This window comes from Parambassis ranga, chromosome 19 (genome assembly GCF_900634625.1).
Source record: "Parambassis ranga chromosome 19, fParRan2.1, whole genome shotgun sequence".
Lineage (NCBI taxonomy): Eukaryota > Metazoa > Chordata > Actinopteri > Ambassidae > Parambassis > Parambassis ranga.
The window spans coordinates 15743612-15761058 of NC_041039.1; the positions used below are offsets into that span (position 1 = coordinate 15743612).

General features: G+C 41.4%; 1 protein-coding gene across 1 annotated transcript; it reads left to right on the forward strand.

The window, feature by feature from the left end:
* Positions 1–1195: 1195 nt before the first annotated feature.
* Positions 1196–12460, forward strand: rgma (repulsive guidance molecule BMP co-receptor a). The gene is made up of 4 exons (XM_028431644.1): positions 1196–1686; positions 5404–5519; positions 7020–7537; positions 9566–12460. The coding sequence occupies exons 1-4, from the start codon at positions 1673–1675 to the stop codon at positions 10265–10267; spliced, it is 1350 nt and encodes a 449-aa protein (XP_028287445.1). The 5' UTR covers positions 1196–1672; the 3' UTR covers positions 10268–12460.
* Positions 12461–17447: the final 4987 nt, after the last annotated feature.

The window sequence follows — 17447 nt, forward strand, 5'->3', positions numbered from 1 at the left end:
CCAGATTTTGTCTTCTCTTTCCAACCCTGCATAGTTTCTGAGGAGGCAGAAAGATCTTAAGATGTTTTTATATTTGGACTAAATCACAGGCTGAAGGAAATCAGAGAGAATCCCAAGGGTATATCACCAGGTGACTGTGAATGCTTATTTTCTTGCTATACTTGCTTATTGTCACTGATTTTAATGTGTTTTATTGTATAACAGGTCCGTTGTGTTAACTCGCCATAATGCCCCAGCAAGGCTGCATGTACACCAGCTGTGTTTGAGATGGGGGGGGCAGCATCCGGCACCTCTAAAGCCATTCTTTTCACACTGGGGTGTCACTCTTTCATGTTCCTCTGTTACATCAATGTAAAATATGCTGCCTCTCAGTGGCCATCTGGAGAGGGCAGGTCTGGGGCTGTGATAGTAAACGGACAGATTACAGGGGTCACTCTCTGCGCTGGATCCACAGAGGGATGATGTAATGTGACGGCACCGTTCAGCCACTTTAACAGTGTAGTGAAATCACAGGCTTTGTCAGGCATTCTGTATCTTGGCCACTGCTTCTGTCAAGACGCTGCAGTGAAAACTGGAGCAGAGAGAATCAGTTGTGTTATAAAGGGAGTGAAGGCTTGAAAAGCTTAGAAGGAGGAGGTGGAGGAGGGGTGGGGGTTGTGGTGGTATTTTCCTGCATGCAGCCTGATCCTAAAACACAGGTGCAGCTTCCTTGCAGCCCTCTCTGCCTTTGAGCACGTCCCACCCCCTCCCTCATCTGGGTCTGCAAAGTGTTTGTCCATGATCCTCCATTAAATCCTGATTATTATGGATTTGTTTTTTTCAAAACCTGTGATTAGCAAAGATGAGGGACTGGCTGGGGAGTACTATTGTGTTTGTGTGTCACAAATTAATAAAAAAATGTGAAATTTTAAGAAATTTGATCCAAGAAATCAGAAAAAAGAAAGAAAAAAGGAGCAGATACACAAGTTAAATCTAATGCACGGCCTCGGTCTGTTTGGTTTTTGGGGAAAAATAACTGTCAACGTCAATTCTGGCTTGTTTTTTAGTGCAGCTGCGACATAATCTGTAAACCACCCCCTTCCTCTGCAAAGCGTCTGAGAGGAAAAAGTAGTTGAGCATGCTAGTGGGGGGGGGGTCTTGGATTTGGGGGCTCCCATGCGGCGTCATGCAGAGCCGATCATTGTCTCTCTCACACTTTCTAACTAGCCATTTCACAACATCCAGGCAGCGGATCGGGTCGTATACGCAGCGGCAGCAGCGGCTTCGCCCTCAGGGCTTTTTTTTCCTCCCTGACGTCGACCATAACTAACAATTTGGATTCGGCACGCGGATGAGGCCAATTACTGGACTTAATCTATCATAATGTCTCCTTTCCGATCGAGCGATAGTCAAATGAGTTGAGGAATGGCTGGAGAGATCCGCCGGCTGCGAGAAGTGGCTCTTTAACTATAAAACACAGTGATTGCAGCGCAGACCTGGAAGTCGGTGGACATCATGTTCGGACTGGCGGATTTTACACTCAGAGAGCCCCTGAGTGCGAGTGATTTGGGATTACTGTGACACACTGGACGTGTTTTTTTTTAAAGCGGGGAGATTTTTTTTTAAAAGGAGTCCGCTTCCTCTCCGCTCCTGCTCGCTGTCCTCTCCGGGTTCCTGCAGAACTCCAGAGCCCATGCATTCGCCAAGGTTGGTTTATCCTGGTTTGTTTGTTTTTTTCAACATTATTATTAGAAGTTTATCTCACACAGAAGTTCAAACTATGCCTCTGTTGTTCTGAGGTGTGTGTTTCTTTTAACCATCTGTGCAGTCCGGAGAGCTGGATTTCTGCAATATTCACTGAAGCGTTCAAAACGGGTAGAAAAATCTAAATATAAATGCAACTGATGATAAAATCTGTATTCACCTGCCTCCCCCTCAGGAAGTCTTGTTTATCATATTTGTCAGGATGCATTACTACAAGCTGAAAAATACCTTTGAGGCTGCTGAAGTCTGACATGTAATAAAGGATGATCCTCTCCAGTTGAACAGGACAAATGTGCCTGCTGGTTGCAGATTTTTTCACCTTTTAAATCCTCACTGCATGACAGCTATAATTAGACCAATAACCGAGCTGTCCATAAAGCTCAAATTTAATGACAGGTTTGGTTGTCCTCATAATGCCATGTGCGTTTGTGTCATGATTTGAGGTTTCATATCAGAGCTCATAACAAGCGCCATCTGTTGGGAGAAGAGGATCAGTCCCTCACACATGCACAGACAAAATAAAATAAAATTAAAATTAAACATGCACAAAAGGTATAGTTTAACATATATCAAACCTGTCACATGCTCTAACAGCATGCTGTGACAGAGATTTAAAGCGGCACACTGTAAAAAGGTGATTGAACTAAACTAGATTTATGGACGTGTTTTATTGTTAAATCACTTTAACCAGTTACAACATGTGGAGCGTATTCTGCCAGCTGTCTCTATACTGCCTAATCTATATGTCTGCAGCTGTGTAAAACATTTACATGTTGAAATTTGTGATCTAACAGCAACATAAAGTGAATGCTTGATTACTACAGGCAGATGGTGTAGAAGGTCCTAACCTGATTTTGATGAGCCTTCCTGACTAGAATTAAATTATGGCTGCACATGATCTTACAAGCATTAATCAATGAGGTATTTGATTTTCTGATGCATATTTTGTCTTTAAATAGCTTGTTTTGTCCGACACAAAGCCCATAAGCCCAAAAATATTTATTTTACAAAAATACAAAACTGAGATTTGAGGCCAAATTACGGATTTAATTTGATTGTCTCAAACAGACAAAGAAACGGAGCTCAATTAGAGGCCATTTAAAGGACTGATTGTAAGCATTTTCGTCACCAACAGGTGAACATGATTTGAGGTCAGGCATCTATTTTTGAGATATGATTCACTCTGAGGTTTCCATTTGATTGAGATATCAAGCCTTTAAGTGTAGCAGGACAGTCTCCTCGCTTCCTTTGCTGCAGCCAAAGTGAGTCTGCCACAATCCAAAAATACCCCCCCAATTCATCAGAAGGTTTCAGCGCGGCCAGCTTATACCTTTCAGCTGCAGCCATTCATTTCAGATGTGAATGCTGGGTATATTAAAGCTTGAAGTATAAAGCCTGCACAGGGCCACCCCTGTTGAAAACATGTGTAGGCTCAGACCTCATTGTACATGAACGTATCTATCACCCATGTGAGGGACAGCAACCACAAAGACACTCAGCACTCTGTGGAAAAATACAGTGCAGCCAGCCTCGACGTGATCACACATGCAGCCGTGTGTATGGCTGTGTTTTGGTTTAAAATGACAGTGAAATGTGTCATCTGTGCGAGTATCATATAATGAATGATAATCGAATCAACGCCTGCTCATATGATCAGTACATACATGTAACAACCTAACAGACATTTTGCATTCGCCATTTTAATTCATTCACTGACATGATAACCGGAAACCTGAGGGGTGCTTTAAACTGAAGCAGGGCACTGGGTCTAAATGTTTGCTGGGTAAAGTATTGCCACAATAACACATACAGTATTTCCACACATGTATGTGGGTGTCATTAACAACACATGGCTAATGATCTCAGTCATTTCAGTCACTTAACGACCAGGGAATCCGTTTAAATCTCATAATTACAGTTATATCACACATAATTGGTAATTAAGTCCCAATTCTGATATTAATTTGGGGCCGTCGTCAGTTCTTTGAAACATAATTACAGCAGCGTAAGAAGATAACACTTCAGATACAGAGTTGTTATTGAATAATGCATAATTGAAGTTTTACTGGTGTGTGGTAATCACTGAGAACTGGTGGTAATTTGGAGGAATATGAAGTTAAATATTTGTTACAATTATATCTGTCTGAAGAAAGCATCTGTCTCTAAACATAGAAACATAAAACATTAATACCTGTATAATGGACACATGAAAGAAACATTAGGACAGTTCAGTTCAATATCACAAGAGTCCTTAAGTTTCTGTCAGGCATCCATCTTAGAGGTATGAATAGTTAAAGGGCCACTTCTTGCTCAAAGTATAAACTGGCAGAACTGAAGAAGCCACTTGGGGGAGTGGCGAAACATCTTCAAAAAACAATCCTTGAGTCCAGTTGCCTCGATTTAAAATCTCTTCTCTCTCGGAAATGACTATGACCTGGATGAATGAGAGCATCCACAGATATGGCAGAAAATAGGAAAACTACAAATATTGCACTTTTTACTCCTTAAGATCTTTGATGACTTTGGCTCCTTTGCAGATGAACAGAAATTAACATGTAGGTTATGTAGCATTATAGTTTAAACCCCCTAACAGCATTATCCCGACCATATTCTGCTGTACCCATACATATAAGCCAGTACAAGTGGCTGACAGCAGATCAACCTGTTAGCATTGTTAGCATAGTAGCTGCTAAGTGGGTCAAAATTAACCAAACCAACTGCTAATTTATGTACAGCATGTCTGATGTGTAATTAAATATCTTATAACATAGATATGCTGCGTTGTAGATTTATTTTGTATTATTGTGTGATATGAGGAAACGGGGGATGTGAAAGCAGACTTTCCCGATGCCTTTTGGTATTTTAAGAGGATTAGTTTAAACACAACATGGAGAAAACGAAATATTCTGTGGAGCTGTTAGCTCACATAGTAGAACATCAAAGGTCAAAGAAAAAATTGGGGTTTTATCCTTTTTTTTCAGACACAGACAGTGGCTCCGAGGGTCAGGCTGCTTTACTGTGTCACTGCTACATGCTTTTATTATGACAGGTGGTAATAATAATAATGTCTGCTCATTTAAAGGAATATTTCACTGTAATTAGTCATTACTAGTAGTGTATAGAGTGTATTTTTGTGGTTAAATACGTGCTTTAATGTGTCAGCAGTGATGTTTGTTGTTGGTTGTTTACCTCCTCACACGTGTCCCGTGCAGGCATGGCACTGACTGTTGTCCTTTCCCCTTCACCGTCATGTTACTGTGGTGATTTTCAGATCAGCCCTCTCTTATCTGGCCTTGTGGACTGCCACTTTGTGGGTCGTTAAAAAGTCGGTCGTCGTAGAACAAGTCTGCACATTGAGGTGTAATTTGAGACCTGCAGGAGAGGGGGGGTTTAAGGGCAGAGCAGGCGGCCGTGATTGGTTCCGTGTGTCCGCTTGTTCACAGAGGCTGAACCTCCTCGACACTCCCTGAAAAGGGGAGATAGATCGTCCTGCTTTCCAGCCTCCTGCGGTCACTGTTAGCCTGCTAACACGTCTGCTCAGCGAGGCAGTGATGAGAGTCTCAGTTTCGGAGCTAGTCGCGGACTTCTTCTGTGTTCACCTGCCGCGGACTTTCTAACTTTTCTCCCCCCCTCTGTGCTTTCTTCATCCGATTTGACCAGGGAGAGGAGTGAAGTGCGACCCCGAGCTGGATGGATGGTTATGGGGAAGAGAGGGAGACCCTCGGCGCTTGAAGTGTGCAGAGTCCTCGCCGTGTTTTTCACATTCTTCCCCTCTGGTAAGATACAAAAAAATTCAAATCTGCGTCAAGCCACAACAAGCTAACTTTGTAATGTTACTGTGTATAGGCTAAAACACACAACAAGCTAACTTAGGCTAACTTTTTTTAGCGTTTTTAGCGTTACTTCTTTACCATTTAGTAGCCAAAATACTTTAAATAATAATAATAAAAAGATGTACATCCACTTTGAATATGTAAAAAATACACTGTTCGTGGTGAAGTCCACAAATTGATACAGTCAGCCGTTATTCCACCAAACTCAATGCAAAAAAGATGGAAATCTTTTAGGTGGCAGAGCCTATTGTGAGTTTGGAGGTCTGTTTTTGTGTTCACTGGATGTGAAAGGTCTCGTTATTCTGGTGTAGTTCTTGCAGCATCCGTCAGTGTTTCTATTTTATTAGAGAAAGACAAAGACATTGAGAGGTCCTCCTGGAGCTGCAGCAGCTCTCAGACCATGTTTTGTTTGGGGGATGGGGGCATGCCTCAGTACTTCACTGTAGCTTTTAAAAGACCCCATTTGTCCAGGCTTTAGCTTGTTTATCAAGCTACAGTTGCAGTGTAGTGATACATTAACAACTTTTTCCGGCATATATATTTGTAGTTTGACATAAAAGATGTCTGCAGTCTGTCACTTTTTTGCAACTCAGTCAGCTCACTTTGCACATTTGCCAACCCCCTTATCAGTTTCCCTCTTAAATCACTTACCGTCAAACAACAAAGTGATAAAGTGCTGATAGTTGAGATCAAGATTAGTAGTTTATTGCCATCCATGAGAGGGTTGGTAAGTAGAGCAGTGGTGTGTGTGTGTATGTGTGGTTGGATCGAGGTGTGGTTAAGCTTTCTGCAGAAATATTGTTCAAAGTGTGACTTCAAAGTGTTGACAGGGCTCCCCCCTCTCCTTCTCCTTCTCTTTAGACACCGGGTGAAACCTCTCACAGTCTATTAAGATAAAGTCTTTATTAGTTTAAAGTGATACTAGTCAAACAGAAGTGTCGCAACAAGAACAAGTGTGTGTTAAAAGTTAGCTGGATGTGGCGTTATAGCTGAAGAAAAGGCTCAGACAAGCAGATAAGGATCGTTAATGGTATTTTTACGTGTACATAAAGTGGACGCTAAAGGGTGTGAAAGGAAAGTACAGTCATCGAAAACAAACAGTGGCTGTACCTGAATTCGAGACCTAATGTTTACTACGGTTAAATGTTTCAGAAATGTCCAGTGCTTTTTATATTATCCTAGGTTTTTAATGCAATGTCATGTAGCTATTAGACAGTTTAACGTAGCAAAATACATATGTTATCACTTTGGCACATTCATTATTTTCTTTGTGAAAACCTGATTATTCTTGTCTTACATTAAGTGTCAGTGGTTTTAAACAAACCTCAGTAATAGTGTATTTATGGATCCATCTGTGTACTTGTGCCTATCATGTTCCTAGATGACATGGTTACCTCTTGTATGCTCCTTTTGTTCAAATGGTATCCTGTTCCTCCCTGACAGTGAGTCTGCAGTGCAAGATCCTCAAGTGTAACTCAGAATTTTGGGCCTCAACCTCAAACTCTGGACCGGAGGAGGAGTTTTGCACGGCGCTGCGAGCGTACAACAGCTGTGTACGCCGGACTGCACGAACCTGCAGGGGTGACCTGACATTCCACTCCGCCCAGCATGGCATAGAGGATCTAATGAGTCAACACAACTGCTCCAAAGAGGGGCCAACATCTCAACCACGCGCCCGCACTCCGCTCCCTCCTCCACCCCCTCAGGTCCTGCCCGACAGCCAAGAACGCTCCGATGGTCCAGAAGTGTGCCAGTACGAGCGCAGTCTTCCGCACAACACAGCACCACCCAACTACACCCACTGTGGCTTCTTCGGAGACCCGCACCTCCGAACATTCGGTGATGACTTCCAGACGTGTAAAGTGGAAGGGGCCTGGCCGCTGATTCACAACAAATACCTGTCTGTCCAGGTGACCAACACTCCTGTAGTACCGGGCTCTTTAGCCACGGCCACAAGCAAGGTGAGAATCCTCAACAGCATCTGTTCCTCCTGTGTGTATATGGTCTAATAAAACAGTCAGTACACCCAGGACTGCAGCCAATTCTCATTTTCATTCAAATCTATCTGTATGCAATCGTTTTTTATTTGAAAAATTGTCCATCACAGTTTTATAGTGATGTTTTGTTTTGTCTGGCCGGCACTCCAAAACCTCAAAATACTCAGCTTGCCAGCCCACAGCTATTTTTGTTGCATTTAAAATTCTTGGATGCTTGGAAAAAAGAACTTCAGCAAGTAATTCATTATTTTAAAAAGATGCATATAGGCTAATAGGACGAATCATTTATGTAGAAAAAAAATCCAGCTTCTAGTATGAGAGGCTTTTTACTGTTGTTTGTATTAATTTGAACTGTTGGTCTGGAGAGGAGCTGTTAAAATTAGAAATGATGATTTATTAACTACAATTATGATAAAGTTTGTTGTTGGTCCTTGCTATGCTGAGCTGGTTTTCATGTTAGCCTGCTCTGTTGGTTTGGATCCATAAACGTCAGAATACATCAGAATATGAAGCTGTTCCTATTTTTGTATGTGTGAGTCTCTTCTTTCATGTGGTCTGATTGTGAGAGCTGCTGTGGATTCTGGTTAGTGTTTGGATGAGTTCCATTATAACAGATGATGAAGCCCAACCCAGCACAATCGTGAAGAAGATCTCGATAAGCTTTATAAATGATATGTTAGTATTATAGCAGTGGTGCTGCGTCAAATGTTAACACGAGGCTCCGTTTTAACTTTGGAGTGTAGACAATACTGAGCACAGTAAACAGTGTCTCTGCGTACAAATGTCTCTCATAGCTTTTTCACCAGTACACACATTATTATTGTTATTTAGTTTAATGGTACATTGGGTACTTTGGATGGCTGGTCGCTAAGAGTTAAAGGTCATAACGGAGACTTGACTTTGATTTGGCTATGTTTCAACAGCAATGGTTGCATCCTAAGTGAAGTACTTAGACTCTAAGTTATAAAGGGAATTTGTCCTTAATCACATTTGTGGAGACTATAATTTTCTGTAATCAAGGCTTCTTAATGACAGTCCATTAAGCGTTTGTGTGTGTGTTTTTTTTATAAGAGTTTAACATAATTACATTTTTTTATATTGCTATTCTTGGAAGCAAATGAGACAGCTTTTTAAAGTTGTGGGTTCTGGACAAAGGGAAAACAAAGCAGCAGCCAATGCCACCTGTGCAAACAAGGCCCTTCTGGTAAAAGATCTGCATTAGCAGAGCTCTGTGTTGGTACATTGCTCTCGCTACAGCAAATAAAACTGTCTGGATATTTCCGTCTTCGTTCTGATGGAGCGATAACGGAGGCAATTTTTTCCCCTCTTTGTTTGTTCTCATTCAAGAAATGAACCCAGCAGGAAAAAAACAAGTTAATGTACGTTGGAAATGTTAGCTGAGTGTATAGGGAATTGAGACAGAACTGGTGCAGCAGATGAACTGTCAAGCTCATACAATATTCTGTAGACTCCCTGTCCTCTGTCTCAAGCAAGCAGACATCAGAGTCCCTAGGCAGCCTTCATATCACTGCTCTGACAATGGCTCATTGGTGTCCTGATGAAACCAAGCTTGCAGAGTCCTGACCAGTCTCACTTGATTAGCTTCAGAGTATATCGCTCTGTCCTGGCCTGACGCCACTCCCTGGAGCATAGTTCTGGGGGTTCACAAGCAGGTTTTTCAGTGCTATGAATGGATCGTCTTTGTGTCTGCAAACTGAGGCCTGATTTTACATGGCCGGGACCCGTGTTTTTTGAGGGCGTTTACCTTGGCCTCCCCCCTTCTTAAGCCAGCCCTGAAACGTGACACTGAAGTAGGGTGGTGGGGTAGATGCCACATATTGGATAAACTTGTTCTTAATGCAAATGCATGAGCACTTCTAATTTCTTATGGCCATTTTTATATATGCATGTGTCCCATCACTGATATTCCTAAAATACTTATGATGTTTTGGGCTGAAGGCTGACAAGATTTTTTTCTCTCTCCTTTTGCAGCTGACAATCATCTTTAAGAATTTCCAGGAATGCGTGGATCAGAAGATGTACCACGCAGAAACAGATGAGCTGCCAGCAGCATTTGCTGATGGCTCTAAAAACGGTGGGGATCGGCACGGAGCAAACACTCTGCGTGTGGTGGAGAAGGTTCCTGGGCAGCATGTGGAGATTCAGGCCAGGTACATCGGAACAACCATCGTGGTTCGGCAGGTGGGGCGCTACCTGACATTTGCCGTGCGAATGCCAGAGGAAGTGGTGAACTCTGTGGAGGAGGGTGATGACCAGGACTTGTACTTGTGTCTTCATGGCTGTCCTGCCAACCAGCGCATCGACTTCAGGAACTTCAGAAATCGAGAGGCAGAGGCCCAGAGCGTGAGCAGGAGCAGGAGTGGCGCCGGGGCACAAGGCTTCACCTACCAGTCAGCAAAGGCCAAGTGCAAGGAGCGGCTCCCCGTAGAGGATCTGTACTTTCAGTCCTGTGTGTTTGACCTCCTCTCCTCTGGAGACATAAACTTCACCATGGCAGCCTACTACGCCTTCGAGGATGTAAAAATGCTCCACTCAAACAGCAAGAGATACCACATCTTTGAAAATGATGTTTTAGTAAGAAATGCAGCACAGAGAGGGAAAGATTTACATTTAGTCTTCCTCCTCTTCCTCGCTGTCTTATTGTGGAGTGAATGTTGCACAGTTCATCTATAGTTTCTTCAAAACAGTCTCCTCATCTGTCAGTGAGTGTTACAGTAGCATCACTGTGTCATACATCAGCTCCTCTGCTCTGTTCTGGTTCTATGACTTGACCAGTGTCTCGGCTGTCGGTCATCCTAGCCTTAAGTCTGATTTTCTTGACATCGCGCTAATGACTAGGATGAGTTCAGCATTCACCTACCTATCATCACTCGTGTTTAGCTGGTTCATACAACTGGTCTTTGAAGAGAGCAGCGGTGAGAGAGCCCAGCTACCCCCGAGCTCAGGATATCCACCTGGGATTAGCTCCCACATTCTCATTGGGGCTGCATGCCTATGGGAAGCTGGACAAGATGATCTTTTGCAGACAGAGGAGTTTGCTGAGCCTCCCTTCCCCCTGACACCCCCCCCCCTTCCTCATTGGTGCCAAGCCAGTGAAGCTCTCTGTGGCTCATGTGGCGAAGCAAGAGAACCTGACAGGGGCTTTTGTTAACCTTAGGCCAGAACCAGCTCTATGTTTGATTAGTTTCCAGCTTTTGGAAAAGCCTGAGCCTTTTGAAGGAAGCACTCAGCCAAAAGGATGTCAGAGCAGCGTCTCCAGTTGTCTGCTGTGGAGATTAATGGGTCATATTGTTAGGCCGTGTGTGAGTGTGTTTGTGCATTAGTACAATATGTGTGCAGAATTCAGCATCTGTGGTTAATTTTGTGCGTTTGTGAGTTGCAGGAGTGTTTCCATAAAAATTAGATAACAAAACCTTCCCCGTCTCTGTGTTGCACCCAGACTTTCAGAAATAGAAGAGACAAAGCACTCCAGTCTGATTACGTGGCCTCTGTCATCCAAGTAGCAAAATTCCAAAAAGGGAACTGACAAAAATAGCCTTTTTTTTTTCATTATTTCATAACGATACACAACCTTTCCCTCCATCTTTTGAGCCGACACTTTGATCAGACAGTGTTTGTACATGTGAATGTAGTTAACAAGAAAGCAAAAGAACAAACTGGGATAAGGGCAGTTACAGAATGTAGATTTATAATAATATGACTGTTTGCGACCATTTTGTGAATTTTACATCAGTTCCGAGTCAGAACAGCGGTGTACATACTGTCAGTGCTAGCTGTTGAAACGTCACCTCCTCTAAGTCAGTTTAGCATTTTATAGACTTGCCACTGTGCTGACCTGACTGTGGCTTAGTGAGTAAACGATAAGCATATGTCTACAGACGTGATTTCATGGCTTAAGTCATTGCCAAAGAACACGCCCTTGTGCCAACAGTTCACATTTAAAGCAGATTCAGCCAATTGTGTTTTAATTGGTGATAGAAGTGTGTGTTTGTGGGTGAATTTGCAGTACTACAGTCACACGTAATGTTTTTTTAGTTTAGTCCTTGTGTTTCACCATAACGCTGCAGAAGGTTTCCATTTGAACTTTGGCTCTCAGCTGCAGTATCTGTTAGTGTGTATCCCTCTACGTAGATATTACTTCTATGGGACACACTTTAATGGTCATTTACTCGTTACACTGAAGTATTTTGGCAGGTCTTACTACTGCTCTTTGGAAAATGTATTGGTGCAGTTTGACAACAACAACAAAAAGTCCTACAAACAGATGATTGTAATGTTGAATTGTGTTAATAGGTGTAATTTGTATTGCGTGTTTTACAGTATATACGGTTCTACGTGTGTAATGTGAGATTGTACATAATGTTTTGTGCATTGTTGAGTTTAAATTTGTATATTACCAGTTGTGTTTTTGAATTTTATCACTCCAGTTTTTGTACATGAGATGTATTGGTGAATGTGAACTTTGTTTTATTTGAAAAGGGATTTTTTTTTGTCGCAAAAACATGAACGCCACACAACAGATTAGTCTTTTATCAAATGCAGTGTACATTCTGGGATAGACCGTTTAGTAAGTAGCTCCAATAAAGCATCCCTTAACACAGCCCACCTTAACTACAAAAAAAGAATGTAGGAAAGAGTTCTGTGGTGTTCATGTTTTTGAGTTTAAAGCACTTTATGTTTTTTTTTTTTGTTCATTTAGCTCTTATGTTTGTTTGACTTGTAATGGTTAAAAAGAATTTAAAAACAATAGCTGAATGGGGAACACCTAAAAGATCAAACTGTGTTGTATGTAAAGCCAATGTGGTCCCACATGCCAGCTGTTTGTAATGTAAATTATTTATTGAATAAAAGAAAATGTCTTGTTAATGAGTTGTCCTGTGTCATGTGCTGTTCACTGTAAGGGCATTTTTTGAAATTCTACCATGTCTCATATCTAGTTGAAATTTCTAGTGTTTGACTGCCCCCTGCTGCAAAGATGTGGTAATGAAAGTAGATAAAACCAGGAAAAAATCCTGAACTTTGATGTGGAGTTACACCTAAATTTAAGCTTTATTTAGTACTGTTATTATTGCATCTAGATTTAATTACCACCTACAGGCAGAAAAACAGGCCAGGTCTACCACTATCATGCATGTCAGTTTGGGTTGAGTGCCTCTCAAAGCATGCTATAAACAGGTTGGATTGTTAAATGAGTCAAAAAGGGACCACTGAACACAAAAGGAGGAGGCAGAGGATGCCAGGTAAAATATAACAATATACTTAAGTGATTATATCCTTTGTTATTATCTTTAAAATTAAAAGAATTATTTTATTAACAGCCTGCTTTTATTTCACTGTTGTTAGTTTACTCAAATACCAGTGTGCATACATGTGATATTTACACAATAGTGTCACCTGAACCCATTAGTCACTCTAATTATCATCTACTCTAGCAAAAATGATTAAAATCCTGAATATTAGTTTCCTAAATATTGAGTTAGAGTCATTAAATTAGATGAGAGCAATACTATGAAACTACACTATTCTGCTTTGGAGGGAAAAGTAGAATCTCATTGGCCTGTGTACATCTCTTATGCTTTTCCCATGCTATCAACTTACTGCTCTGCTGTACAAATGATTTTCTCAGACCAATCAGTCTCTGTTTATAGGAGCAGCACAGCAACATGGTGCAAGAACCCCTCAAATTCTTTGAATCTACTGGACCTTGGATTTGATCTATCTCTGATGATCCACCTCACTCCAGTACTCAAGTGCTACCTATCAGCTCCAGGTTTTTCTTTTTCTAAACTATGCATTTCTGTCAAGCCAAGCTACAGATCCAAGTAGTAACTGCTGACATGCTTCCGTCTTGTCTAGCAACGGTTGCAACCATCCACCAGGTGTGCAGGTAGAACCCCTCCGGGGCTTATGTTTGTCTAACAGCTTCCACTTCCAGGAGTTATTCTCCTTAGACCTCCACCTCCATCACTCCCAGAACTACCTGTAAGTCTCAAACTTGCTGACATATCTCCAGCGTTCACTCCAAATCTCACCAGGTAAGCACACCATCTCTTATGCCCATTTTCCACATTTGTCAAAAGTAGTCTGTGATCATTGGAACAAATTACAATAACCATGATAAAGATGCACTCCAAACTTTTGTTTTTCAACACCAATCCTAGGGTGTGCGCTGATGCACATCAAAGTATAGCTTCAAAGTAGTGCCACCAACACATTATTTTCCTTTCCTATGGTGCCACCTATCGACAATAAGCTGTATTTACAGATGTTTTTGAACCCAAAACTTAAATTTATCTTTATCTATTGTCTCTTGCAGACAATGAAAAAAACTACTGCTTGTATTACTAACAAACCTGGAAAAGCTTGATAAAGGAACCTTCCTCTTCCTCCTCTTGAGGTAGGCATGTGGCTGCCCTCTATCAGAAGACAAACTAACAGCAACTTTAGGTCAGACCAGTGTGATGCTCAGGTCAGCTCTACTCCACAGATCCATTGGGAGTGGGGTGTGGGGCATCGCTGTAGGCGTAGAAACTTTGCATTTCTGCTAAATCTGTACTTCTAAATTACGTCACATGTTGGCAGGCAGTAAAGCTGACATGAGGTGCCAGATGGGTTGACCTGTGGAACTTTCAACATAATACTTAGCAGATGAACCTTCAAAAGGACACTATCTGTCACAGACTACAACATGCTGTTTGGTCTAAACTGAACTTGCCACAAAGTTGATTGTAGATACCTACTACAACAGAGGAGGCTTTTATTTTGGTACTTCCTCTGATTGGCATGTTAGCTAAATATATCCAGATTATTCACAATGCACATACCTTCTGTGGAGGTTGTGGCATCTTTGTGAGGAGACACAGACAGGTGTTTAAGCACAGCACCTGATGAAAAAATAATTTAAAAAAGCCATAAAATAACAATTATATGACATAATTAATTAGCTTGTTATTTACAATGAAACACCTGAGCATTATTAAACACGATACAGACTAAATATATACATTAGTTTTTCCTGCTGTGGTTTAGAGGCCATTAACTAACAGTAAGTTGTTAACAGCAGCACTTAGCTTAATGCTAAACAAGCTAAAGTATCATTAGCATAGCAGCTACACACTGTTGCTGCATGAGCTAACAAGCTACTTTACAGCTTCACTGTTTACGTTTTAACATATACGTTTACGTTTTATATCACGGTTTTATACTGACGTTTGTAACTCATTTAGCAGACGTTTTTACACAGCGACTCAGTTTTTAGGCTGCAGTATAAAGAAGACTGTAGTGACGTGAAGCGTTTCATCTCGAAAAGTGTTTAAGTGACACAATGTGAAAGTTGACAGTGTGGTGGAGTAAGGTGAGGCTCAGCTGTGTTACAGACTCTTACCTCTCTTCCGTTTTGTCCTCTGCTTCTTTCTGTCCTTGCAGCCTGCAGTGTGCGTGCTTCATCCTTTATTTTGAACATGCCGCCACACGAAGCAGACAGGTGTAGCAGCGCTGACACAGGGCCCCGTGGGGGCGGAGCGAGGGCGGAGTCTGAATGTGTCAATGCGCTGGGCCCAAACAGCTGTAGTTGCAAGGTGGGGCTAACTGACCGACTGACCGACCCTCTCATGCTCGGGGCCCTAGGCAATTGCCTGGTTTGTCTACCGTGTTGCGACGGCTCTGGGATCAGGACAGGAACGGCTAACAGCAATCATACTGTAGGAGCCATATATTGTGTTAGTGTAGTTGTTTTGTTATAAAAAAGCCAGATTTATTTATATAATTTATTTAGAAACAGATACTCACTGCATTCTATGACGTGGTAATATACGAATCCCCGCTGCTTAGCTACAGCGTCGTGTTACCATGGAGACAGAGAGCGGCTATATGGTTAACAGTGCACTCAGTTTTAGTTGGAGCCGCTGCCTTTAGTTACAGTGTAAACAGTTTATGTCTCACGCCTAACGCAGCATCGTGAGTATTTAACTTTGTTTTTACTTTATCTTATTGATCTTTAGATGGAATCTCTATTGTTTTGTGCTTGTGTTGATATTTTTTACATTTGATAGAGTAGTTCTTTGAAGGTGATTGCCGTGCAGCGTGTGTAGATACAGATTAGATGTAAATGTGCGAATGTAGAGTTGTTTATAACACGATAATGTTACACGATAAAAAACCTGTTAATATTTTAGATTTAGGTTTGTTATATACATACAACGTATAACTAGAGAAAAAGCATTTCCTGAAGAAAATGCAAGTTTGATTGCTGAAGCATTGCTTAAAATGCTGATGTGAAGGATTGCTCTGAATTTCTGGAGAATCAGAGCAATTCAGAGCTTTGTATGCCTCTGTGTGTCAGCCTGTCACCATGGTAACAGCAGAGACCTCAAAACCACTCTAACTTTGAGAGCCTGGCGTGCGGAAACGATTCGGAATTAGAAAATTCTGAATACAAGTTTGATAGAGCAGCATCTAATGAGCGTTTTAAGACTAAAATCTGTAGTCTGTAGCTTAATATTTGTAGGAGGAGATACATTTGGCAGATGACCCTCGTTGAAGGGCTCTCTCATAGACTCCCATGTTAAAAATGACACCGAAATTGCTTAATATTTGAAAAACTATAATTTTTTTTGAAAAAAAACTTGAAGTTGACCCGGAATGTCCTCTGTGAGATGAACATTTTGATAGTTGAATGATTGAAATCGGTCAATGTATGCTGAAGATACGCTGCGCCAAAAAACGTACGGAAGAATAAGAAAGAAGAAGAGGAAAGAGGGTGAAGAACAATAGTTTGATTGCCTAGCAGCAATCAAACTTAATAATATTTTATTCGGTTTTAGTTTATAAATGCATATTGGCTAATTCATAGCGGTATACCGAGGACGGCACAGTAGTAGTGAGTAGTTTGTTGTTTTGTTAGTCTGGTTGTCATGGTGATGGGGAATATTTGCGTCACGTAGGTGTGTGTGGTGACAACTGGAATCTATAAAACGGGCACTCACTCACCTGCACTGGTGTTAGGAGGAGAGGAGGAAACTGTGACATACACACGGATTGTTAACACTGCATTACGTGGCACCGATACGAAAAGTAGTGAAATTACGTGCAGGCACCACGGAAAACTGTCTCCATAGAAAGTCAAATCGGGGCATTTTCGTAGGGACACCACGGTTTTTAATAAGTGTGGACATGAGCGCCAACAGAAATGAATGAGCCGATTTGATTATAGTCATGTCGCTCTGACAATTCACGCATTTCTCTAAGTGATTTGGCCCTAATAAAGCTTTTTAGGAAACGATCACTATTATATTATTATTTAACACAAACAAACCGGCCCAAAACGACCATCTATGTCGACATACGTTTATTTGATCGATAAAAGTTGTTTTCTAATGCAACAGTGCTTGATATGATTGTGTGCGACAGCATTTCCTTATGAAATGACGGGAAATGGGGCGTGTAGAAGTAACGTGGAGAAATATTTTTTTTCTTGGTTCCCTCGTTTAATGTATACTTCAACTCCAAAATCTGCTACATATTTATCCGTGTCAATCTTTTGCTTGGTGCACATTTGTTCATATTGATTTCTATATTTAAATTGCACTTCATATTGGTAGTAATCACGACGGTAAACATATTAATATTATGATGTATAGTATTTAGACATTATTATAATACAATAGTATTTATATCTGCAAAGTTTGGAAGAAGACTACCGGTATAAAACATATGGTTTCCAGGGCAACGGACGTCACGTGTCGCCTCATCAAGCTGTCATTCATTTGTCTACTTGCCAACTATTTGCTAGGATATATGCTACATGCTAACGTTAACTGTCACATTACATCACAGCAGATTGACGGCACCGTCA

Excerpts from the sequence above, each read along its gene's own strand:
- rgma (XM_028431644.1), top strand. Across the intron at positions 5,520-7,019 it reads TTTCACATTCTTCCCCTCTG|TGAGTCTGCAGTGCAAGATC; the intron begins GTAAGATACAAA and ends CCTCCCTGACAG. Across the intron at positions 7,538-9,565 it reads TAGCCACGGCCACAAGCAAG|CTGACAATCATCTTTAAGAA; the intron begins GTGAGAATCCTC and ends CTCCTTTTGCAG.